General features: G+C 37.7%; 1 protein-coding gene and 1 long non-coding RNA gene across 2 annotated transcripts in view; one reads left to right on the top strand and one right to left on the bottom strand.

The window, feature by feature from the left end:
* Window positions 1-16454: 16454 nt before the first annotated feature.
* On the bottom strand, window positions 16455-16964 carry LOC142171409 (uncharacterized). The gene is made up of 2 exons (XR_012700974.1): window positions 16763-16964; window positions 16455-16561 (listed from the first exon to the last, which is right to left on the bottom strand). It is a non-coding gene; the product is annotated as an uncharacterized LOC142171409 (long non-coding RNA).
* Window positions 16965-19310: 2346 nt separating this feature from the next.
* LOC142171902 (uncharacterized) overlaps window positions 19311-21066 on the top strand; it is a 43646-nt gene continuing 41890 nt past the window's right edge. Inside the window, exon 1 of the mRNA XM_075235620.1 lies at window positions 19311-19842. Coding sequence (XP_075091721.1) covers window positions 19311-19842 — 532 coding nt within the window. The remainder of the gene's footprint in view (window positions 19843-21066) is intronic.

Below are 21066 nucleotides of genomic sequence, written 5' to 3' on the forward strand. Positions count from 1 at the left end.
ATTTTATTGTCAATTTCAATTTTAATCCGTTTTCTTAATTTGTATCAAGTTATATCACGTATCCTTAAAACCGCGTATAAATTCAATTGTAATCCGATTTTTAGGGTAAACAACCTTGCTATTCCCTTGTGCTCTTAACGTCAAGTAGATTGAATAAAAATAATGAATCATTTTTATCAATTATTATGGCCAAAATATTCCAATTATTCTTATGGAGTGATAAGAAGTAGAGAAATTATTTCTTTATTGCCATTTAAAAATTTACCTTTTTATAATACAATCATTTATTCCTTGTGGCCAAGATTTTTCAATAATTATCTGTTCAAAGTAAGTGCTGGCCAACCATTGAAATAGAATACATTTTGAAATTTTTTTTCCAAGAAACAAAGCTTTATTCCACCAAAAAGGCTCTTGGTACCAATCTCAAGAAACTAGATCTCTCTCCCTCTACTTTTCTAGCTTTAGATGTCGCATTTTGAAAACAAACTCCTAATAAACTTTAATTTTCCTCCTATGCATGATTAACTTAATTAAAATTTGTGTAAACACCCGATGCGGGTAAGTTTTTTCCAGGGGAAGGTGGAACTCACATGATTTTTCTTTTTCTTTATTTTACTTTTTGTCTTATCTTTTCATTTTTAAGTCTATTTATGCTTTAGTATTTTTTTTACATAAAAAAACTGAATTCACGCGCCTAATTTGCGTGAATTACACACAGCATTGACATATCACATATGATATTGCCACATAAGCATAGTCAACGGTCAAAGGTATCTATTGATGTGCGAATAGTTAAGTTGGGGTGTTGAAATGAGAAAGCACAAAGTTTATGTACCGGGTTGACAATTGAGTACAAGTTTAAGTGGCCCGTAGGCCATTTTGCATATATCAAATAACATATCAGTGCCTCATGCCTCCCGACATATAGAACGTACCGACCACCCTCCCGATGAATGGGATTACCGATTAGAGTGCGAGTAACGCGACGATACCAAGCCATGTACTCATGCTCACTGTTAACACGATCATGTGTAGGGTATGGCGGAAGCAAGCCTAGTCTCTGGTCCCAGTACTCTATCTGGGCCTCTAGCCAGACCAAGTATGCCTGGTCAACTCTACTGCGATCATCCCACTCGTAATGTATGGCATGCCAACTGGGAGGAGCATGTATAAGTCGGCGACCAAACTGTCGCATGACTCTTCTGGTCGGATGATGCTCGACTATATCGAGACATATCAGTGGGACCTCAGACATCCACATAGATCGACCGCGTGAGCAATAATCTGACAAACCGGCGATGAGATCGTTGCTATATGGCCTCCATATGAACTATTTATTAAACACAAGAATAATGAGTAAATGCAAGACAAATCAAGCATTATCAAACAAACTTAGTCAAATATTTAGCTGAGCATCTTCAAGTAGATCCAATATATCCCTGTAATAAGGGAGATGGTGTCGAGCCTCGATATCGCAGGCGCGACATCACCTATCTACCCATCTCCTAGCGTGTAGTAGAAATGGCAGAGGTGGTGCATCTAGAGCTAGTGGTCGAGGAGGGGGCTGCATCTGCAAGAATCTCTCCTAAGCCCAAACCTATATTGATTGTGGACGTAAATTTGAGTAATTTTTACTATATCTATGAAAATCATGAAAAAAACCTGATAATGTTATCAACTGCAGTAGCGGAATAAATCCAACAATGTCTCTCACACGACCTATCGACGCCCCGCATAACTACCTATAAAGGTACGCTAGAACGACTCCACCCCAGCTGTACATGGGTAAGTGATCTAAGCGCTCTAGATGATGCAAGAAACATAGGCTAACAAGGTTTTCCGAAGTGTTCTGGAAAAGAATTCCACCAAATATCATCGAGATCAACAGCCTCGACTGCCGCTCAATAGCCTGAAGTGGTGACTCATCCGTGATCTGCTCGTGCAGCGCCTCGAGATGCTGCCTAATAGGCGATAGTTACAATCGACTAATGCCACTAATAGCACCTTGCTCCGTCGATTGGAATCCACTGAGCCTCTGCAACATCTGTAGATAGTCGTGCCTCCTATACTCCCTAAGAGCAGGCGGGTAGTGGACAACAAAATCATCAACGGGCAACCCGAATAATACCTCCACGTCCTCTAGCGTGATGGTCGCTTCGCCGATAGGCAAATGAAATGTATGAGTCTCTTATCTCCACCGCTCGATCAGAGCCGTCATTAGGGGCCACTCGAACTGCAACCAACCGACCTCTACAATCCGGTAAAAACCAGTCCAATGAAGGCACACAACTGTACGAGGATAAAATGGGTGGTCTCTAATAAACTCCCAAAAATCGTCAATACGTCTCGAGTGAAAGTTCTGACTAAGCAACTCTCTATCCTAGATGTGTGAATACCTATGGCCTGCCTGGAGCAAAATTAGCTCTCGAGAAGTAGTTCCAGGATGCAGAGACGGACGATCCATGATGATGTTTGTAAATTGAATAATGTTAATTAAAATGTTATTCTAACATCTCGAAATATCTTGCGATATTTTTTATATTATTGTTTAATTCATAAAATTTTATATTATTATTTAATTCATAAATTTTTATATTATTACTTAATTTGATATAAAGTATTTATTTATATATTAGTTTTTAGGATTTTACGACTAAAATTCTGCAAAGTTTTATTTGTACTGTCAACATTTTATCATTTCTATTCTTCGTTATAAGAATACTAAATATTTAATTTGTTTAACTTATCAAGATAATTTTAAATATTTTTAATAATTATTTTTATATAAAGTACTATCAAGTATTTATTGCGCTTGTAATGATTTATATGTTAATTTGTTACCTTTTACCAAAACATATGACACAGTCTCTTTTATGTACAGTTAATTTTTTAACAATTTTATTTGTCATTAAGATAATACTAAATACTTAATTTGTATAACTAATCGATATAATTTTTAAAGTTTTAATAATTATTTTTATATAAACTATTATGAATTATTTATTTCGTTCGTAAAGATTTGTATGTTAATTTGTTATATTTTACACAAAAACCTGGCAGAGTCTATTTTATACTAACAACTAATTATTTTATTATTCATCAATAAAAAATACTCAAACGTTAATTTATTTAACTTATCGTGATTTATTTGATTCATATATGATAATACTTTTACTATACGATTAATAAATGATTAATATCTGATCCGTAATTGATTACTCTAATCGGCTACGTTAATGACGACACATAGTTATTGTTCTACACTAAAGGATACTAAAGAGTACTAAAGGGCACTAAATAACACTAAAGGCACATCACTAAGTGGAACTAAATAACTTCAATTAACACCAATTATAATGTATTTATAGTTCAACTACACTTAAGGACATTACTAAAGGGAACTAAATAACACTAAAGGCACATATTTCTGTTGTAGAATTATAAAAATAATCAACAAGTAACACAAAATATTCAACAAGTTTATTATAATGGTATAATAAACAACTTTAAAAAATATTTGCTAAAATTATATTAATAAAGGTAAAAAAACCCACACGAAATCATGCAATACATTATTACGAACTAATTACACAAATATATATACACAACTCATAGTAAATAAGTATTTTGAAATATCTATTTTTGAATATTTTTGAACGGAGAAAATTTGCCAGTTTTAAAACTGAATCGAGCACAAATCGCGTAATACTTCACGAGGCAACCTTTGAACATGTCTTTTATCAATAAAATATAAACGACACAAGTTTTCAGGGAACAAAGTAGGCTCCAATGGAGCTTTGAAAAACAAATAGGGGGGATCGTTTTGTCTCTTCTGTTGGGGAAGAAGAGGTTTTGTGATTTTTATATAAGTATAACGTATGAATTACATGCGCTATATTTGACCGCCTTTTCACGTTCATGTATAGCGCATGTAATTCATGTGCTATACTGAGTCTTTTAAAATAATAAGCATAGCGCATGTATTTCATGTGCTATAGCTTCACGTGGTAACTAGCCGTTAATGTATAGCGCATTAAATAAATGCGCTACATATAAAAATGTCATCAACTATTTTTTCACCTATTTTTGTGTCATGAGTCAAAAAAAGTATCATTTTGGTTCCGGGCTCTATTTATCAATGGCAAATAGGTTTAACTTTTGACCCATATACAACCCCTCATGTGCGTATGAGTTTGAGGTTTACCATTTTTTTTTTCCATTTGTTATCTTGTTCTCCAAATAAAAAAGGACATAGAAAGTAGACGACAAAAATAAGATACAGAGAGATGTTATTTAGATATATGAATTGTATGGGTTAAAATTGGCTAGTGACTGTTGGGCGAATGACGAAGTGACACATGTAACTAGAGGCAGGTGTGACGTGAGTCAACAAACAACTAGCACTAGATGTAAGCATGCAATTGGTGCCGAACATATCCGAAAGACATAGTAGCCGGTAACAAAGATTCAAAATATTGTTATCGGATAGCATTCAGTGAGAAATCGTTATAGAGAATATCTTCATTTATAGCCAACTGATATGCAACCATCAATGACGGTTTTATTCTCATTCAAGAGGAGCTTGATTTTAGGGATCTTGTCTCCCCAAATAAGCCTATAAATATGGGAATTATGAACTGTAATGACCTGGCCATTTCTTTTTGCATTTACACTTCGCTCGGTAGTTTGAAGGCATAGGTAGCTCTGAGTGATATATTATGACTTGTATGAATTGTCAGTTTTGATTTTCAGGTTATTCGGAATCGATTTGGAAGAATGAATTTCATGATTGAAGCTTTAAGTTAGAATAGTTGACCAAGTTTGACTTTTTTAGTATTTGACATCGGATTGGAGTTTTGATGGTTTAGTTAGGCCCGAATAGTAATTTTGGACTCGGGCATATGCCCGAATTTTTATTTGGATATTTCTAGAAGGTTTCGGCGCAAATTGGCGAAAGTTGGAAATTTGAAGGTTTGGAAAGTTCATAAGTTTGACCAAGAGTTGACTTTGATGATATCAGATTCGAATTGTGGTTTCCGAAATTGGAATAGTTTCGCTATGTCATTTGGGACTTGTATGCAAAATTTGGGTTCATTTTCGGGTTGATTTGATATGTTTCGGTACGAGTTTTGGAAGTTAAAGGTTCAAAGTTTAGTTAAGTTCGAATTGAGGTGCGATTTGTCGTTTCGATTTTGTTATGTGTGATTTGGGGTCTTGGGTAAGTCTATGTTATATTATGGGACATGTTGGTATGTCCGGATGGGGTCCCGAGGGGCTTGGGTGAGTTTCAGATAGGTTTGGGTTGTGTTGCACTCATTTTTTATGTTTCGATCGTTTCTTCAAGCATAAATGGTACCACATTAAGCAAATGAGCTCCAATATTTCTTTTAATTGAAGCATTAGATCCGTATCATAATTTTAGAATTATAGTAACTGGAATCATCAAGTTTTGACATCATATGAGAAATTTGTGGTCATATTACTAAGTAGTGGGTTGCTAGATTTTGCAGATTAATTACGAAATTGCCGTTGCATTTGTATTTAAAAATTTGCACTATTTGCAAATATTGAAACCAACATATCTCCTTTATTATAAGGTCAAATGAAGTGATTCAAAAGCCTAACTTGACTGGAATTTTACAAGGAATCTATTGGAGGTATCAAAAGTGAGTTTTGAGATCCTTTGTTATAAGAAACGAGGTAGAACAGCTGGACGGAAGCATATAAATCAAGGGTTTGTTCATTTGGTCATATTTTGAGTTGGGGAGCTCGAATTTGGACGATTTGTGAAGTAATTTTTACCACATGGGTTGGGATAAGCATCCTATACTTATATTTTTATTATATTTCATGAATCTAACTTCGTTTTTGGCAATTGGTTGATGATTTCAAAAGTGAGATTTGGTGGATTTAGTCTAAAATTTTATAAAGTGAAATTTTGAGTTTTGAACATCAATTTGGAGTCGGATTTGAGTGAAACTAGTATGGCTAGACTCGTAATTGAATGGGTTATCGGATTTTATAAGTTTCATCGAGTTTCGAGGAGCGGACCCAGGTTGGACCTTTTGGTTGATTTTGGGCTTTTGAGTAAAGATTCGACCTTTATCGATTGGGTTTGATTCCTTTGGCATTATTTGATGTATTTGAGTTGCTTTTGGCTAGTTTTGAGCCGTTCGAAGGGCAGTACGCGCGAGATGGAATTTTTGGAGCATCGTCTGGCTTGATCAGTGTTGGATTTGGCTTGTTCGAGGTAAGTAACACTTCTAAACTTGGTGTTGAGGGTATGAAATCCCGAATTAAGTGTTATGTGATTGATGTTGAGGTGAAGCACATGCTAGGTGACGGGTGTGTGGGCGTGCACCGTGTAAATTATGATTTAGTCGATTCCATGGAACTGTGTAGCTATTTTATTTGAACATTTTTACCGTACTCTATATGTTAGAGCACTTGAGCTATAATATATGCTAGAAATTATGTTTAGTCTATATGCTAGTACTATTTGGACCCACAGTGGTCGTTCTTAGCTGTTGAATTATTTTCTTAATTGCACTTATGTACTCAGTCGCATTCATCATTACACATAATATCTCAGTCTCTGTTATTGTGTATTGTCATATCTCGTATCATTGATTGGGGCTGCTTAGTATGAGCGTTGTGAGCCCGAGGGACTGGAGAGATTAATGACTGAGTGAGGCCGAAGGCCTGATTATGAGTGATATTTATGGGATCGGGCTACATGCCGCACCATATTTTATATATTTATGCCTGGATCTGGCTTATTATAGCGCTTGGGCTGAAGGAGCCCCTCCGGAGTCTGCACACCCACAGTGAGCGTAGCTGATTTATATTGAGGGATGGATCTTCCCTAGGCATGGATCTTGCCCGAATCATTTATATTTGGGGGTGGATTTTTCCTGGGCTGGATTGGCCTTATACAGTACTGAGTGACTGACTGTCAGTTGATATATATATATATTTGGGATGGATCTTCCCTGGGATAGATTGGCCATATACAGTACTGAGCGTGAGGTTGTATTTATGTTTGGTTGGGCTGTATCTACCCTGTATAGTGTAGAGTATTGAGCGTGATGAATGAGAGAGTGTGACCATGGGATTGAGTAATCTGAGAGTGTGAGTACATGAGTTCATCACTAAGATACAATGCATTTGACATGTGTACTTGAGATACATGCATAGAGACGCATTTCCTTCTGCTACCCGATTTTGGTGACATTCATGATCTTACCTGTATCTTGACATGAAGGCATAGAGATGTATTTTTATCATGCTATCTGAAAATGAAAACATCTTATTTATTGTTGAAAGGTTTTTGGGCAAATCACAGTTTTCAAATTTACTCGTATGCTTTTGGGACTTTCGGTGAAAGATCTGGGATTTACTGTCATACTTGAAAAGCATGTCTAATTTCCCTAACTGTGAACGAGTTGAGCATCTTACCTCTGAGTTATTTTCATGTACCCTTTTATTATATTGTTATGAACTGTTGCTGGTTATTGGAGTTGGACTCTGACCCTTGTCCCAGCTCGTCACTACTTTCAACCTAAGGTTAGGTTTGTTACTTATTGAGTACGTGGTGTCGGTGGTACTCATACTACACTTCTGCACCTTGCGTGCATATTTTTGATGTTGATGTTGCTGTGTATGAAGGAAGCTAGCATTGAAGACGTACCTGCATTCCAGTTATAACTGCCTCTTGTTCATGGTAGCCCTAGACTTATAAAAATCTGTTTATGTACATTCAGACATATGATGTATTTATTTCATACTAGCTTTGTAAAATCTAAATCTTAGAATCTCATGACTTGTACTATCAGTCCTTGGGAGAGTTGTCTAAAATTCAGTTATCTCATCTTTGACTCACATCAGTATTATTATATTGTGCTTTATTGTTAATTGGTTTACCTAGCGGGTCGGGTTAGGTACCATCATGACGGTTCAGTTTTTGGGTCATTACAAGTTGGTATCAGAGCTCTAGGTTCATAGGTTCTACGAGTCATGATCAAGTGTCTAGTAGAGTCTTGCGCATCGGTATGATGACGTCCATACCTATCTTGGAGAGGCTACAGGGCATTTTGGATAATTTCTCATCTTTCTTTCCTTATCGTGCGGAATTGATTCAGCTTGAAACATAACTCTTTGAATTCATTCCACTCATTCATGTGCACATGTGAGCGCTCGATATCAGCTCCGCATCGCCGTCTTGTGATTCCATGGAATAGGTGCGAGATGTGATTTTGGTGTGCTGATGATGGGCCTGTCTGGAAGACTTGAGGCCGGGTATTGACTGTAGCTTGAGCACAGGGATTTTGGTTGTGTGAGCACGTGCTTTTGGACTTATAAGTCTGGGAGTGTCCCTATTAATGGAATTTGTGGCTCGATGAGTAGTTGGATGGCTATGTGATGAGTAAGATGTGGCCGCGAGATGTGTTCAGATGGTTTGAGTATGATGAGAAGAGTTTTCTTGAGATGTAAAAGGACTATTGGGTGCTTGATTTCTGTCGTAATTTGACGTATAGTCTCGAGTTAAGAGTGTGTTGAAGGATCTTTCATGTTGTTTAATTGTGGAACGAATTAGATTCTCATGACTTGTTGGTGAGTTCAGACTCAGGAAGAATAAGTGATTGCATAGGAGTTGTGGCTGTGAAAGGGCGTAAAGAGATGTCAGTTTGAGGTTAAGCAGGTGAGTTATCATATGCGGGGTGTCCTGAGGTTGTGTGATCCCTATGTTATTTCTGTGGAGAGTTTTCTCTTACTAGTGGGTTATATGTGTAGCAACTTGAGTTTGGATCGCTTAAGGAAGTTGGCTTGACTGTCACGAGGATGAACGCGAGCTTAGCAGATGATTTGAGGTATTATATGATTTGTGTTACATGAGCTTATGAAGGATTTAGTTGAATCTTACCGTGGTATTATGGTAGTAATAGAGTATGTGTATTGGTTTCGGTCTGAGGCATACTTGTGGACTGGTTATGACTTGTAGAGGCTGGTTTTGAGGATGACTTAAGCAAGGAAATTTCTGGATGCATGGTATATTATACTTTATGGGTATATAGGAATCATGGAATGATTGAGGTGTTATTCGTGAAGGATGTAGTGCGCATGGAGTGGGAATTTGCTCGGTTGCGTTAAGGCGGGGTTACTTCTGTGGGTGTTGTCGTGCTAATGGGGTACAAGTCGTTCGACCCATTTGGGGTGGTGCAATAGGGATTTGAGCAGAGTGGATGACTCCCGAGAAAGTTCTAATAGATTCAAGATTTTTATGTAGCAATTGTGATTTTTTCCGGATTTGTATATGGCTAGGATATGAAATTTTTCATTGGATGGTGTCGAGACTTATGGCATTTATATATCATTATGGATTCTACATTTCAGCATCAGTAAGGTGAACGAAAAGCGCTTTAGATTCAGAGAAGGTCTCTTCAGAGTGGGTGTCTCGGTTATGGTACTTTTGGGGTGTTTAAGAGGGAATACAACAACGTTTGGGCCTTAGGGCGGTGTGGTTTTATTCTAGGATCTTTTGGGGTGAGTCTTGGTTGAGGATCATGGTATTATGGAGAGGAGGAGTGCCAACTTGAGGGTAATTCGGAAGGAACTCGGAGAAATACGGCAGCCTGGTAGTAGGTTGGATCAATAGGGTAATGGTATGCTCGATTCTTTTAGTTCTCATGATATGGTGAGTCTCTACAGGTGTTTTGTAGCAGTACTCTTGGGTTTGGTGACTCGCGTGGCTTGGTTGAGTTAGAGAGATTCAGTTCTGACGGCTTGATTGTGTGCAAATGGATTTCAAAGTGCTCTCGAAAATTTCTACCACGGTTAGAGGTGTATATTTCCTACCGATGTGAGGAACATGTTGCGTATTGTAATTTTCTCCTAGATGAGATGAAATGGAAGTTCCTGGCCAATTAAGTATGTAGTTTGCTTGTGACTCAGAGTTGATTATGAGATTCTCGTACTTTTCCTATGATGGCATGATAGATGTGGAATGTTATGTGGGATTGAGAAAAGTCACTCAAAACTATTTGGGAAGTTAACGCTGGGAAGCTGAGACCAACATGAGAAGAACCTTATTGGGTTTCAACTATAACCGGTATAGGTTCGTATGAATTGGAAAATCAAGATGGAGTTAAATTGCCAAGCAATTAGAACGTGACTCACCTCAAAAGGTATTACTGCTGAAGATCCTTGTTGATATTGAAAGTATGTGCTGCACTCTTTTTTCTTTCGGCCAAAGTGTTTGCCCCAATTGAGTTTTTCTGGCAAGGTTTTTAATGAGGCAACAAAATAAAGCATACTATGAAGGAAGTATCATCGGCAAATGCATGACTTCCAGTGTCAAGGCTTTAGATTCCTTCACTAGTGAATCGACTCGTGTGGCAGACAACTTGTAAATGGTTAAATAATCTTTGGCTTGATAGCATATCACATCTCCCAAATGAGGCGGCAATGTAAACATATTATTTGACCATCCACAAGCTATTTCCATTAATGAGACAATAATGTAAAACATACTACGCAGGAAATGTCATGCAAGACTTCTAGTGTTCGAATTCTCATATTTAGCATCCGAACGCTTGGGGGGGGGGGGGATAATGCATGACAAGGTACTAAAAGTATTACGAAGACCGGGGACTGTTAGAACATGGATCAATATCTTATCAGGACCGGGGACTGCACGATCAACCCCGTAGAAATAAGTTGTACAAGTTATCCACATGTATTGACAACTCTATTTACTTAAGCGAATGAATGTTTATGTAAATGTACGTTTAAAGATAGAGGGAATAAATTTAAGTTCTTTTATTTTTATCTTGTTTCTTGTCCAAATGATAAGTTAATTTACTTTATCGTTTGAAAGTTAACAAAAACTTCAAATGCTTATGCCAGAATGAACATGAGACGTCCTCATCAAGACCACCATAAATATAAGGGCCCTCTCTTATTATACCCTCATAGTAAAGGGTATATTTTCGAAGTGTTTATGCTCGGAATCAAAAGCTAACGGATGTGAAAAGGTTCCCGAAGCTTTATCAGTAAATGAAAAAGAATATTTTTTGTACAACACTTAACAAAGAGTTTCTTTTATTAATTAAAAGGCCAAACTTAGTAAGAAAGTTTTGGCATATATATAACATTAGTTCTTGCTGCAAGAACCCGAAAGGAGAGTAGAGTCTTCATTTTCTTTATCAAGGGAAGGTTGTTCCGCTTCCGGTTCGAGGCCTTCATCTTCTTTGGTCTCTCCCTCAGTTCCTGAATACTTAGAGTTAGCATTCGAAGAATCAGAAGCAACGAGCCAAGCAAGGTGGTTTTTGTGAGCAGTTATTTCTAGCTCCCGGCGTTGCCAATACATTCATCAATGTTGGCAATGCCCTCTTTGGCCTTCTCTAATGTCTTCCTCTTCGTATGATAAATAGCGTAGGTTTTCTCGACTATTGAATCCTCTTGGTCGTGAAGTTTAGCTTGAAGTTTTTCAATCTTGGATTGGAGCTTTTCATTTTTAGCCTTCATAATGTTGATTTTGCAGTAAAGCTATACATTGGTTCTTGAATGGAATTGATTTTGCTCAATGACTCTTTTTGGTCTTTCCTCCATTCTTGCCCTCTTCTCTTCGGCAACATTGGCCTCCTCGGTTTTAGAGCGTAAGCTAGCTTCCAAGTTACTGACATGTTCCATGAAGGCAGACTCACGCTCGGCAGCAACAGTCATAGTATCATGAAGTTCAACCTACGTAGCCTTTGCTTCTTTAAGGTTTTCCTGTAGCTGGGAAGCTTCCTGGATATGAGCCATCCTATCTTGTTGGGATTTCTCCAACCATGCCTCGAGGTCATCCATTTGAGCATTTTTTGCCTCCAATACTAGGAGGTGCTCGACAAGCTGATTCTTTTCATCCAAAAGACGACCCTGTTATGAAGTAAACTCTTGCTTGTCCAGAACCAAACTTTACAGACCATCAGAAGCAAGAAAGTTGGTCTGAAAAAAGGGTTTGAACTAAAGTTATTAATGCAATGTACAAATTAAAAGAAGGTAGAAGGAAGTTAGATTGCTACCTGCTCTGAGCAATGCATTCTGTTATTTATTAGACTCCCCCAGAGAGAGTCCATTATTCTCCAATTTTTTTTTGAGGCTAGCGGCTTCAGATAATTGGCAAGCACTACTGGCTTAAAAAGTATATGACACACACGCGAAACCGAAAGAATGGAACTTCGTTCTCTATGAGGTTTCTGAGTGGGTGCCATGTAAGTGCTTCCCAGGTTTCCATGGTCGGGTGACCGCAGAGAAGAAGTACTCTCTATTTGTTCAACCTGGGCAGGTGGAGAAGAAGCAACAGGTATAGACAGAGGGGTGAATATTGTCGGCTCAGAAGTTAGTGGTGGAGGAAGGTTAGGGATTGGACTCCTTTGACCAAAAGCAACTGAGGGAATCCGAAAACGAGAAGAAGTGTTTTCAACTATTTCCATTTCTCCCAGAGTTCGTGAACTTCTTCTGGTGGTGGATTTTGAAGCTCTCCCGGTTGAGCATCCGGTTGAGCTGATGAAGAGCTTTTTTCTTCTCTGGAGGGAAGCCTCTTCATCATCATCGGGGACCACTGTGGTCGGTCCGGTTGGTGTTTCTTTTATTCTCTTCTCTTGAGTCCCAGTCGAGGAGGGACGTTTCCTTTTTGGTTTCTTGTTTTCAGGCTAAGGACTTCGGGAGGAGGTACCTTCACCAGAAGTGTGAGTAGATTCGCGAGCTCTCCTTCGGTTAAGGACATTCTGCAGTAACTGTGTGGCTTCTGCCAGGTTATGGAGACCTCATTATCGGGGCAAATGACGTATCCTTACGATAGTCCTGTGTGATACAAGGAGACGGTTAAATTTCTTCCAAGATATATTGAAATATTGAAAGAAGGAAAGAAGAATATTTGTTTCCCATGGGTTTTAGCTTTCCACCCATATTTGGGAGCCATTTCTTTCCACCTTAGGGTCTCTGGTGTAGTTATGTCCAGTATTTTCTGTACCCACTAGGCCAGGTTTTAAACTCGTGGTGTTTTTTCAGTGAGTAGTTGGAACAAAGAAAATCAAAAGTTAGCAAAAAGATTTCTTTTTACATAGAAACGAAACGGATGTACGAAGACCTACAGAAAAGATTCCATGATTCGGAAAAAGCTGATGATGTGGCATGGATGATATTCTTGGTAGCAATAACAACGAATCGTTCCATCCATCTACTGTCGTTGTCATCGTCAACGCTGATAAGGAGGGAATGATGACCACATTTCTTTTAGCACACCCCCACGGAAAATCTTTATGGGGAGTAGAGGTTCATTATATGTGCGAGAGTTAGGGTTTTCATGTTCTCAGAACATAATTGGCGAAGGCAAGCCACCGTACGCCATACAGATGGTCCTACTTGTGCCAAAAAAACTTGGTACCGGTGGCAAAAATCTAGGATTATTGGGTCAATTCCTTCACCCGTTCCCAAAGTGAAAGGGCCCAAAGTGAGAGGGTATGTATAGACATACTTGAACCCTAGTTTGGAGAAGGTGACCCTTTCTACCCATTAGGGGTGAGAATTTTGACGTTGTTCTAATGTCATTCATCCTTCACGACAAGGATACTGGGAGGACGGATGGAAGAAGGGTACCTACGAACATGCCAGAATCTATCACTTTTGGAATTTGCAGGTTCTTGAAGGTCAGATTTCGTACTAAGTTTAAGAGGTATGATGGAGTTCATGGTAGGAGGTTCAGATTCAACCTCAACTCCATTTATTTTGGTTTTCTTTGGTCCACCTCCGAAGAAAGGGCCAGAGTTTCCGAGGGGGGAAATGTTTTAAGACATATTTGCGAAGAAAAATTTTCCTGAGAAGGTTGAATGTTGCAGAAGGATTCTAAAGAGATTCAAAGAAGGGGAAGAAGTTGTGAAAGTAAAGAGTAAAAATAATAAGTAGTGGAGAAGTTATAAATGACAAAAATCGTGGTCATGATTACATTGAAAACGGGCAGAAATATTTGTTGAACCAGGATCAACATGTGTTCGGGTCATTAAATGCGAGAAGACGTGTGTCCTTTCAAATGTCAGAGGCCGTTCAGGAACTTTCACGCCAAGAAAGGAACTCTTATCTACTTCTCAGTAACACTGAGTTGCATCACCAAAAAGTAGGGGGACTATATGTATGAGATAAAATTGGCTATTGACAGTTGGACGAATGATGAAGTGACACGTGGAACTAGAGACATGCGGGACGTGAGTCAACAAACAACTGGCACCGTATGTAAGCATGCAATCGATGTTGAACGAATCCCGAAGATAGAGTAGTCGGTAACAAAGATTCAAAATATTGGAATCGGATAGCATTCATTGAGCAGCCGTTACAGAGAATATCTGTATTTATAGCCAACCGTTATGCAACCATTAATGACAGTTTTATTCTAATTCAAGAGGAGCTTGATTTGGGGATCTTGTCTCCCTAAATAAAGCTATAAATAGGTAAATTAGGATCATTGGTAGACACAGAATATTCTGTACACAAAAGCTACAATCCGCTCTCATTTTATAATATTTTTCTCAGTCTTTATTCTTAAATATTGCTCATACTTTTGCCATCGGAGAGGCGAAGTTCATAGTCAGGCTTGCATTTTCTTTTATTTCATTTCATAATCTTATTTTTGTTCTTAGTTTTTTAATATCTTTGGGTCAAATCGATTCACTTGGCTATAAATCACGCTATAAATTCAACTGTACTGTTCTATGGGTAACATGAATATATTATATTTGTGATCCAAAAACCAGAGGAAATTTTTCAAAGAAAGGGAAAAAGAAGCAAGTGAGGAAAAGACTTAAAAGAAGGACAAATGGCTTTAAATGAGTTGTCAATAATAAGAGAGCTTAAGGAATCATCTGATTAGAGCTAGCTAGGTCTTGAATGGGCTTTTTCTTGGTTTAAAGCACAACAAAGCTATTAAATGTAGAAATGTGGCTGTTTCTTGGAGTGCTTTTCTAGTTGAGAAAGAGGTAAGGTATTAGCAAATGAGAAAAGCCCATCATTTCCATATTCTTCTGGGCCACATAGAGGATTAGAGCAAAACGTTCATTATATTATTATTTTCTTTGCACTGTATGATTTTTGGGCCACTCGTTGAGTTCTTTCCTTGTTAGTTAAATGGACTAAATTTCGCTTTTAAAATAATTGGTTGATCTTTGCAAATATTATTTCAAAAATTTGAAATAATGTACGTGTCCAAACAAATTCCCGAGCACTAGTACTAATTTGCATGCAATAGTACAGCAGAGAAGGAAGCAAATAGATGTGTGTTCTGATGTTCAGATGAAGTTTCCTCCCCCTTCCTTTTAAAGTAAGATTCTACATTCACATAGTTTCAAAGAAGTAAGGAACAATCAGTTAGGTAGTAGTGAACGTGCCTGAGCGTGATATCACGGAATTTCGATCTTGTACAAGAACTGTCACATTACTAGTCATTACTTTAAGTAAGATTTAGATATGCTGAAATACTTACGTCACTTTTTTATGGAGATTTATCCATCACAAAGATGTATAGAGGAGATGGAAACAAATCTCATGTATTCAGTTTTAAGTCAATCCTGATCTTAGACCACGATGTTACCCATTCGAATTACTAATAGAAGAGACCATATGTCCCTAATTTTTCGATTTAACCTAATTGACTTCAAGATGAGTTCAACGTAACTAATATACCATATTATATACAAAGAATCGACGCCCGATATATATTGAAAAGATGGATAATATAATCGAAGAAACAACTTCATATTGTGCTTGATGTCAAACTAGGATACGCGGTGGAAAAATAGATGATCTATTTTCTTCCAAATAGTTTGTCTTCGATTGAGATTTAGGACATTATAGAAATCTTGCACATTGCTAGTTCTTGGAGGATACTAGATGTAGGTACTTTCCCATTCGACACATGTGAAGCATGCTCCCAACTATAAATACAGTAAAAAGGCAGTCCAATGCACTAAACTTCCGCTATGCGCGGGGTCCGAGAAGTACGGATCACAAGGGTTTATTGTACCCTGCATTTCTGCAAAAGTTTATTTTCACGGCTCGAATCCGTAATCTCTTGCCATGTAATTTTACCAGGTACGCCAAGGCTCCGCAATTATGAATACACGATATATCTTAATTTCTATATGCAGCGCCGCGAGACTTGAAGCTTTTGGATGGCATGATTTCTGTAGGTACAGAAAAGAGTTCGACTGGAATTCGCCTTTGAGGATTTCGTAACGACGCATATTAAGCACTCCATATTTTAGTCATCTTTTGCATCCAATTTAAAAAAAGGATGGTTGAGCAGAAATAATGGAGTACCCTTTTTGCCATTCCTCTTTCTGTTTTGCTGTTAACTAAACGCTTCTACACCCCTGAGATTCATACATGATCAGCCACATTTGACGATGATTTTGACACATGAATTTAACTTAATTGCTGGTAGGAATTATGTATCCTTTGCCTACCACATTCCTTTGAATATATATGTTGTTAAAGAATATATGTATATTCCTTACTCTAGCGCCATCTGCTATCTCGTTAGGGTTAATATATGAATACATATACACATGCGGTTAGTACTATACAGTATAAAAGATTTGAAACACCAAAAGTGAACAACAAAATACTATAGCCTAATTTTTCGTTCAGACAAATACTAGAAAAAATAGACAACTGTAATTATCAAATGAGAGGTTCACCAGCTTGATCATCAACCATGCAAAATCATTACCAACGATTTCACTTTCACATATATAAGCAAGCCAAAAACTAAAAGCAAAAAAATATAAGGAAGCTGAAGCCTTCCCTAGTTTCAACAACTGCATCCACTCATGCTCAAACACAAATTGCATAACTATATAATAACTAATCGCAATCTCAAATAAGTTTAGGTTCAATACACTGACAGTGTAAAAGAATTTTTACACTATCCGTTAATTATTGGTAGAGGAAGAAGAAGAGGAAGAATCAGATGCAACTTCAGTTTCCACTACTTGTCTTCTATGAAAGTTGCGGTGACAGCCGCAAGCTGCACAAGTAAAGGTGCTGTTTGTTCCTTCTTCCCCACTAGTTGGCATATATTCTCGGCAGCCATCAACCGCATATCCTCCAACCCTCGCAGCATGATTCTTCTGGCACTCTTTATATCTCACACTAAAATTAGCTGAATTTGTTGAGGAGTCTTCTCTCTTCAAAAACAGTTGAAGTTTTTTCATCTTTTCTTGAGCACTGCAGATAATTTTAGAAGCTAAACAAGAAAGTGATGATGGATATGAGTGAAAAAGATTTAAGGGGTTTGGAGAAGCTATATAGGTGATGTTCTTGATTCTTTGGCAAACCCTAACGCTACAAGACATATTCTAAAAAGTTAAAGTTATGCCGAGAGTGTAAAGATTTTTACACAATTAATGAAATTTAACCTATGATAACATGTACGTTAGTATTATTTTTATGAGGCCATCATAAAAATAATCAATTATTATTATTATTAACATATGATAATCCTATACATGATTTGATTGTGTAAATATTTTGTATCTTTAGTGCTAGCAATTAAACTCAATTTTTTATGGCGAGTTTATATTCTATGTATAGCATAAAAAGTATTTACACATAGATTACTTGTAAGGTGATTATAGGCATATTTTTATTATAATCATTAATTGGTAACCTGATAAAACGATAATACATATAACTTAAATCTTTTCACAGTAAAAAAACCTTCTTCTTCGTGGATTACTATTGCAAGTACAACTTTGACCATTCACCATAATTTTCTTTTCCTTTTTACAGTGTATTACTACTATTAAGCCATTCATGTCTATTGGGGTCTTTTCTTGGTAAATTCTCTAAAATGGTCGTTGTGAATTGATTACTCGACTTCCAATTACACGTGCCAAGTTGGTCCGGCTTAGAAAAAGATTTGCCGCTTTATATTTTGTACAGAAAATCTTAATAAATCATCTTTCATTTAGCCTGTAACACTGTTTGGTTTCTTATAGATGACCAGCTGGTAAAACTTTGTCTTCTTATAAGGTATTTATTTCTTAGTTCTAATCCAGTACTGCAGCTATTTATTTATTTCTTACCAAGAATATACTGCAGCTAGCCTTATAGAAAATGTATAAAAGTCGATAAAAAAGTTACCAAAATTGTGCGGAGAGACCTTTTTGTCTTCCCTTTTAGTTCGCCTGTATGGATAATAATGTTAAGCTTTATGTATTATAAGCCTCTTTTGCCCTGCAGTTTATACACATCGTATCGCACAGATATTCCATCTGCACAATTTCGGGTAATGTCTAACCAAAAGGAATGTATGCAATCTCAATTCAGAAATAAATCCAACATGTAACAGATAAATTAATATGCAAATAAAACAAGTATAATATCTAATTTAAGTTATATTTTAACATTGGTGTACGGATACATTAAGCTAGTTTACTTGAGAAACTTGAACAGCAATATTTTCATGGACGATTTTTTCTTGTCTTTGATTAATTCTTCGATAAAATATGAGTATATGTTTGGTAAAATAGTGGATAGAGACCTAAATTGGGAGCAGAAACGAATTTAGAATTTAGCGTGCATGAGTTTGAATATATGTGATTTCTCAGTCAAAGTTGAATTTGTCTTTGCGAGCACCTAATATTCACAACGTTAAAAATACTGGAGACCTAATTCTGTAATTCTTCTAAGTTCTAATCATGAACACTTTGTATCAACTAATAAAGTAATCCTTGAAGCAGCAATATCTTTATATTAGGTGTCTATTCCGTAATTTGTCCTTGTTATTCTCCCATCATTCCAGACCCTTTTCTTTTGTACTGTATCCTTAAATTAAGCATACAGAAAGACATTCACATACTGGTGAGACATGTAGTTAATATGACATGATATATGTGAATTAATGCCGTACGTCTTATCTTTCGCTAAAAAAAAAACAGTAATCTGTATATAGTCATGAAATCAACATTATCTTCAAACAGCTAGATGGGGTGAAATTGGAAATGACATGACTTTCATATTATCTTTGAACTTATTCAACATCAAATATTTTGATAGTTGTACATTATTTTCATCTTGTCATTATTACCGTCCATTAAATGGACCCTATCTTTTAAGGTGGCTGTTAATTAGTAATTCACAACTCTACAACACTAGATGAGGCATAATTTGGTGTAGAGCTAAAAAGAGTATTCGATTTTTTCCTCCCTTTGTCCCTCTCCCCCTCCCCCCCAAATAAAATAAAATAAAATAAAATCCAATTAAACAAATTGAACATGTGTTTGAGTGAGGAGGTACAAGAGATAGTGAAAGCCATGCAAGTGGCGTACTTGACGTTTATAGAGAGCATGGACGAGGAGGCGAAGAGGATGAACAGGGAGCGGTATAGGAGGGCTAAGAAGGAGGCGAAGTTAGAGGTTACTGCGGCTAAGACTACGGCGTTTGGGCATTTTTATGAAGACCTTGGGGCCAAAGGCGGGGACAAGAAGCTATGCAGGCTACCCAAGGTGAGAGAGAGGAAGGCCCGTTATCTGGATCAAGTTAAGTGTATCAAAGATGAGGATGGTAGAGTTTTGATGGAAGAGGCTCAGATTAGACAAAGATGGAAGACATATTTTCATAAACTCCTGAACGGAGAGGGTGATAGGGACATTGTACTGGGCGACTTAGAGCACTCCAAGATGTGCCGGGATTTCGGGTATTGTAGGCGCATAAGAGTAGAGGAGGTCGAGGAGGCTGTGCGTAAGATGCATAGGGGTAGAGCTACCGGGCCAGATGAAATACCTTTGGAATTTTGGAAGAATGCAGGTAGGGCAGGTTTGGAGTGGGTCACTAGGCTGTTCAACGTCATTTTTAGGACGAAGAAGATGCCCGATGATTGGAGGTGGAGTACGATGATTCCTCTGTATAAAAACAAGGGCGATATCCAAAGTTGCAATAATTATATGGGAATTAAGCTGCTAAGCCATACTATGAAAGTTTGGGAGAGGGTGGTTAAAGTGAGGGTGAGGACCAGTGTGTACATTTCTGAGAACCAATTCGGTTTCATACCGGGGAGTTCGACTATGAAAGCCATTCACATTGTGAGGATATTGGTGGAGTGGTATAGGGCGATGAAGAAGGAGTTGCATATGGTGTTCATTGACCAAGAGAAATCATATGACAAAGTCCAGAGAGAGGTGCTCTAACGATGCTTGGAGGCTAAAAGGATCCAGTAGCCTACATTAGAGTGATTAAGGATATGTATGATGAAGCTAAGACTCGAGTTAGGGCAGCGGGAGGAGACTCGGAACACTTTCTGGTTATGATGGGATTGCACCAGGGATCAGCTCTTAGTCCATTTCTATTTTCCTTGGCAATGGACGCATTGGCGAGATACATTCAAGGTGAGGTGCCATAGTATATGTTATTTGTTGATGCCATAGTTTTAATTGACGAGATGCGGGGTGGTGTTAACGAGAGGCTGGAGGTTTGGAGGCAGACCCTAGAGTCTAAGGGTTTCAAGTTGAGCAGGACCAAGACAGAGTATAAGGAGTGCAAGTTTAGCAACGGTACCCAGGAAGGGGATATGGAGGTGAGGCTTGATATGCAAGTCATCCCTAAGAAAGGTAGTTTTGAGTATCTTGGATATATAATACAAGATAACAGGGAGATTGATGAAGATGTCACACATCGTATTAGAGCAGGATGTATGAAATGGAAGCTCGCTTCCGGTGTCTTGTATGATAAGAATGTGCCACTGAGACTTAAAGGTAAGTTCTACAAGGTTATAGTTAGATCGACTATGTTGTATGGAGCAGAGTGTTGGCCGGTCAAGAACTCTCATACCCAGAAGCTAAAAGTAGCTGAGATGAGGATGTTGAGGTGGATGTGTGGGCATACCGGTTAGATAAGATTAGGAATAAAGTTATTCGGGAAAAAGGTGAGAGTGGCCCCTATGAAGGATAAGATGCGGGAGGTGAGGTTGAGATGGTTCAACATGTTAAGAGGAAAAGTATAGAAGCCCGAGTTAGAATGTATGAGCGGCTAGCC

This window comes from Nicotiana tabacum, chromosome 17 (assembly GCF_000715075.1).
Source record: "Nicotiana tabacum cultivar K326 chromosome 17, ASM71507v2, whole genome shotgun sequence".
In the NCBI taxonomy this organism is placed as follows: domain Eukaryota; kingdom Viridiplantae; phylum Streptophyta; class Magnoliopsida; order Solanales; family Solanaceae; genus Nicotiana; species Nicotiana tabacum.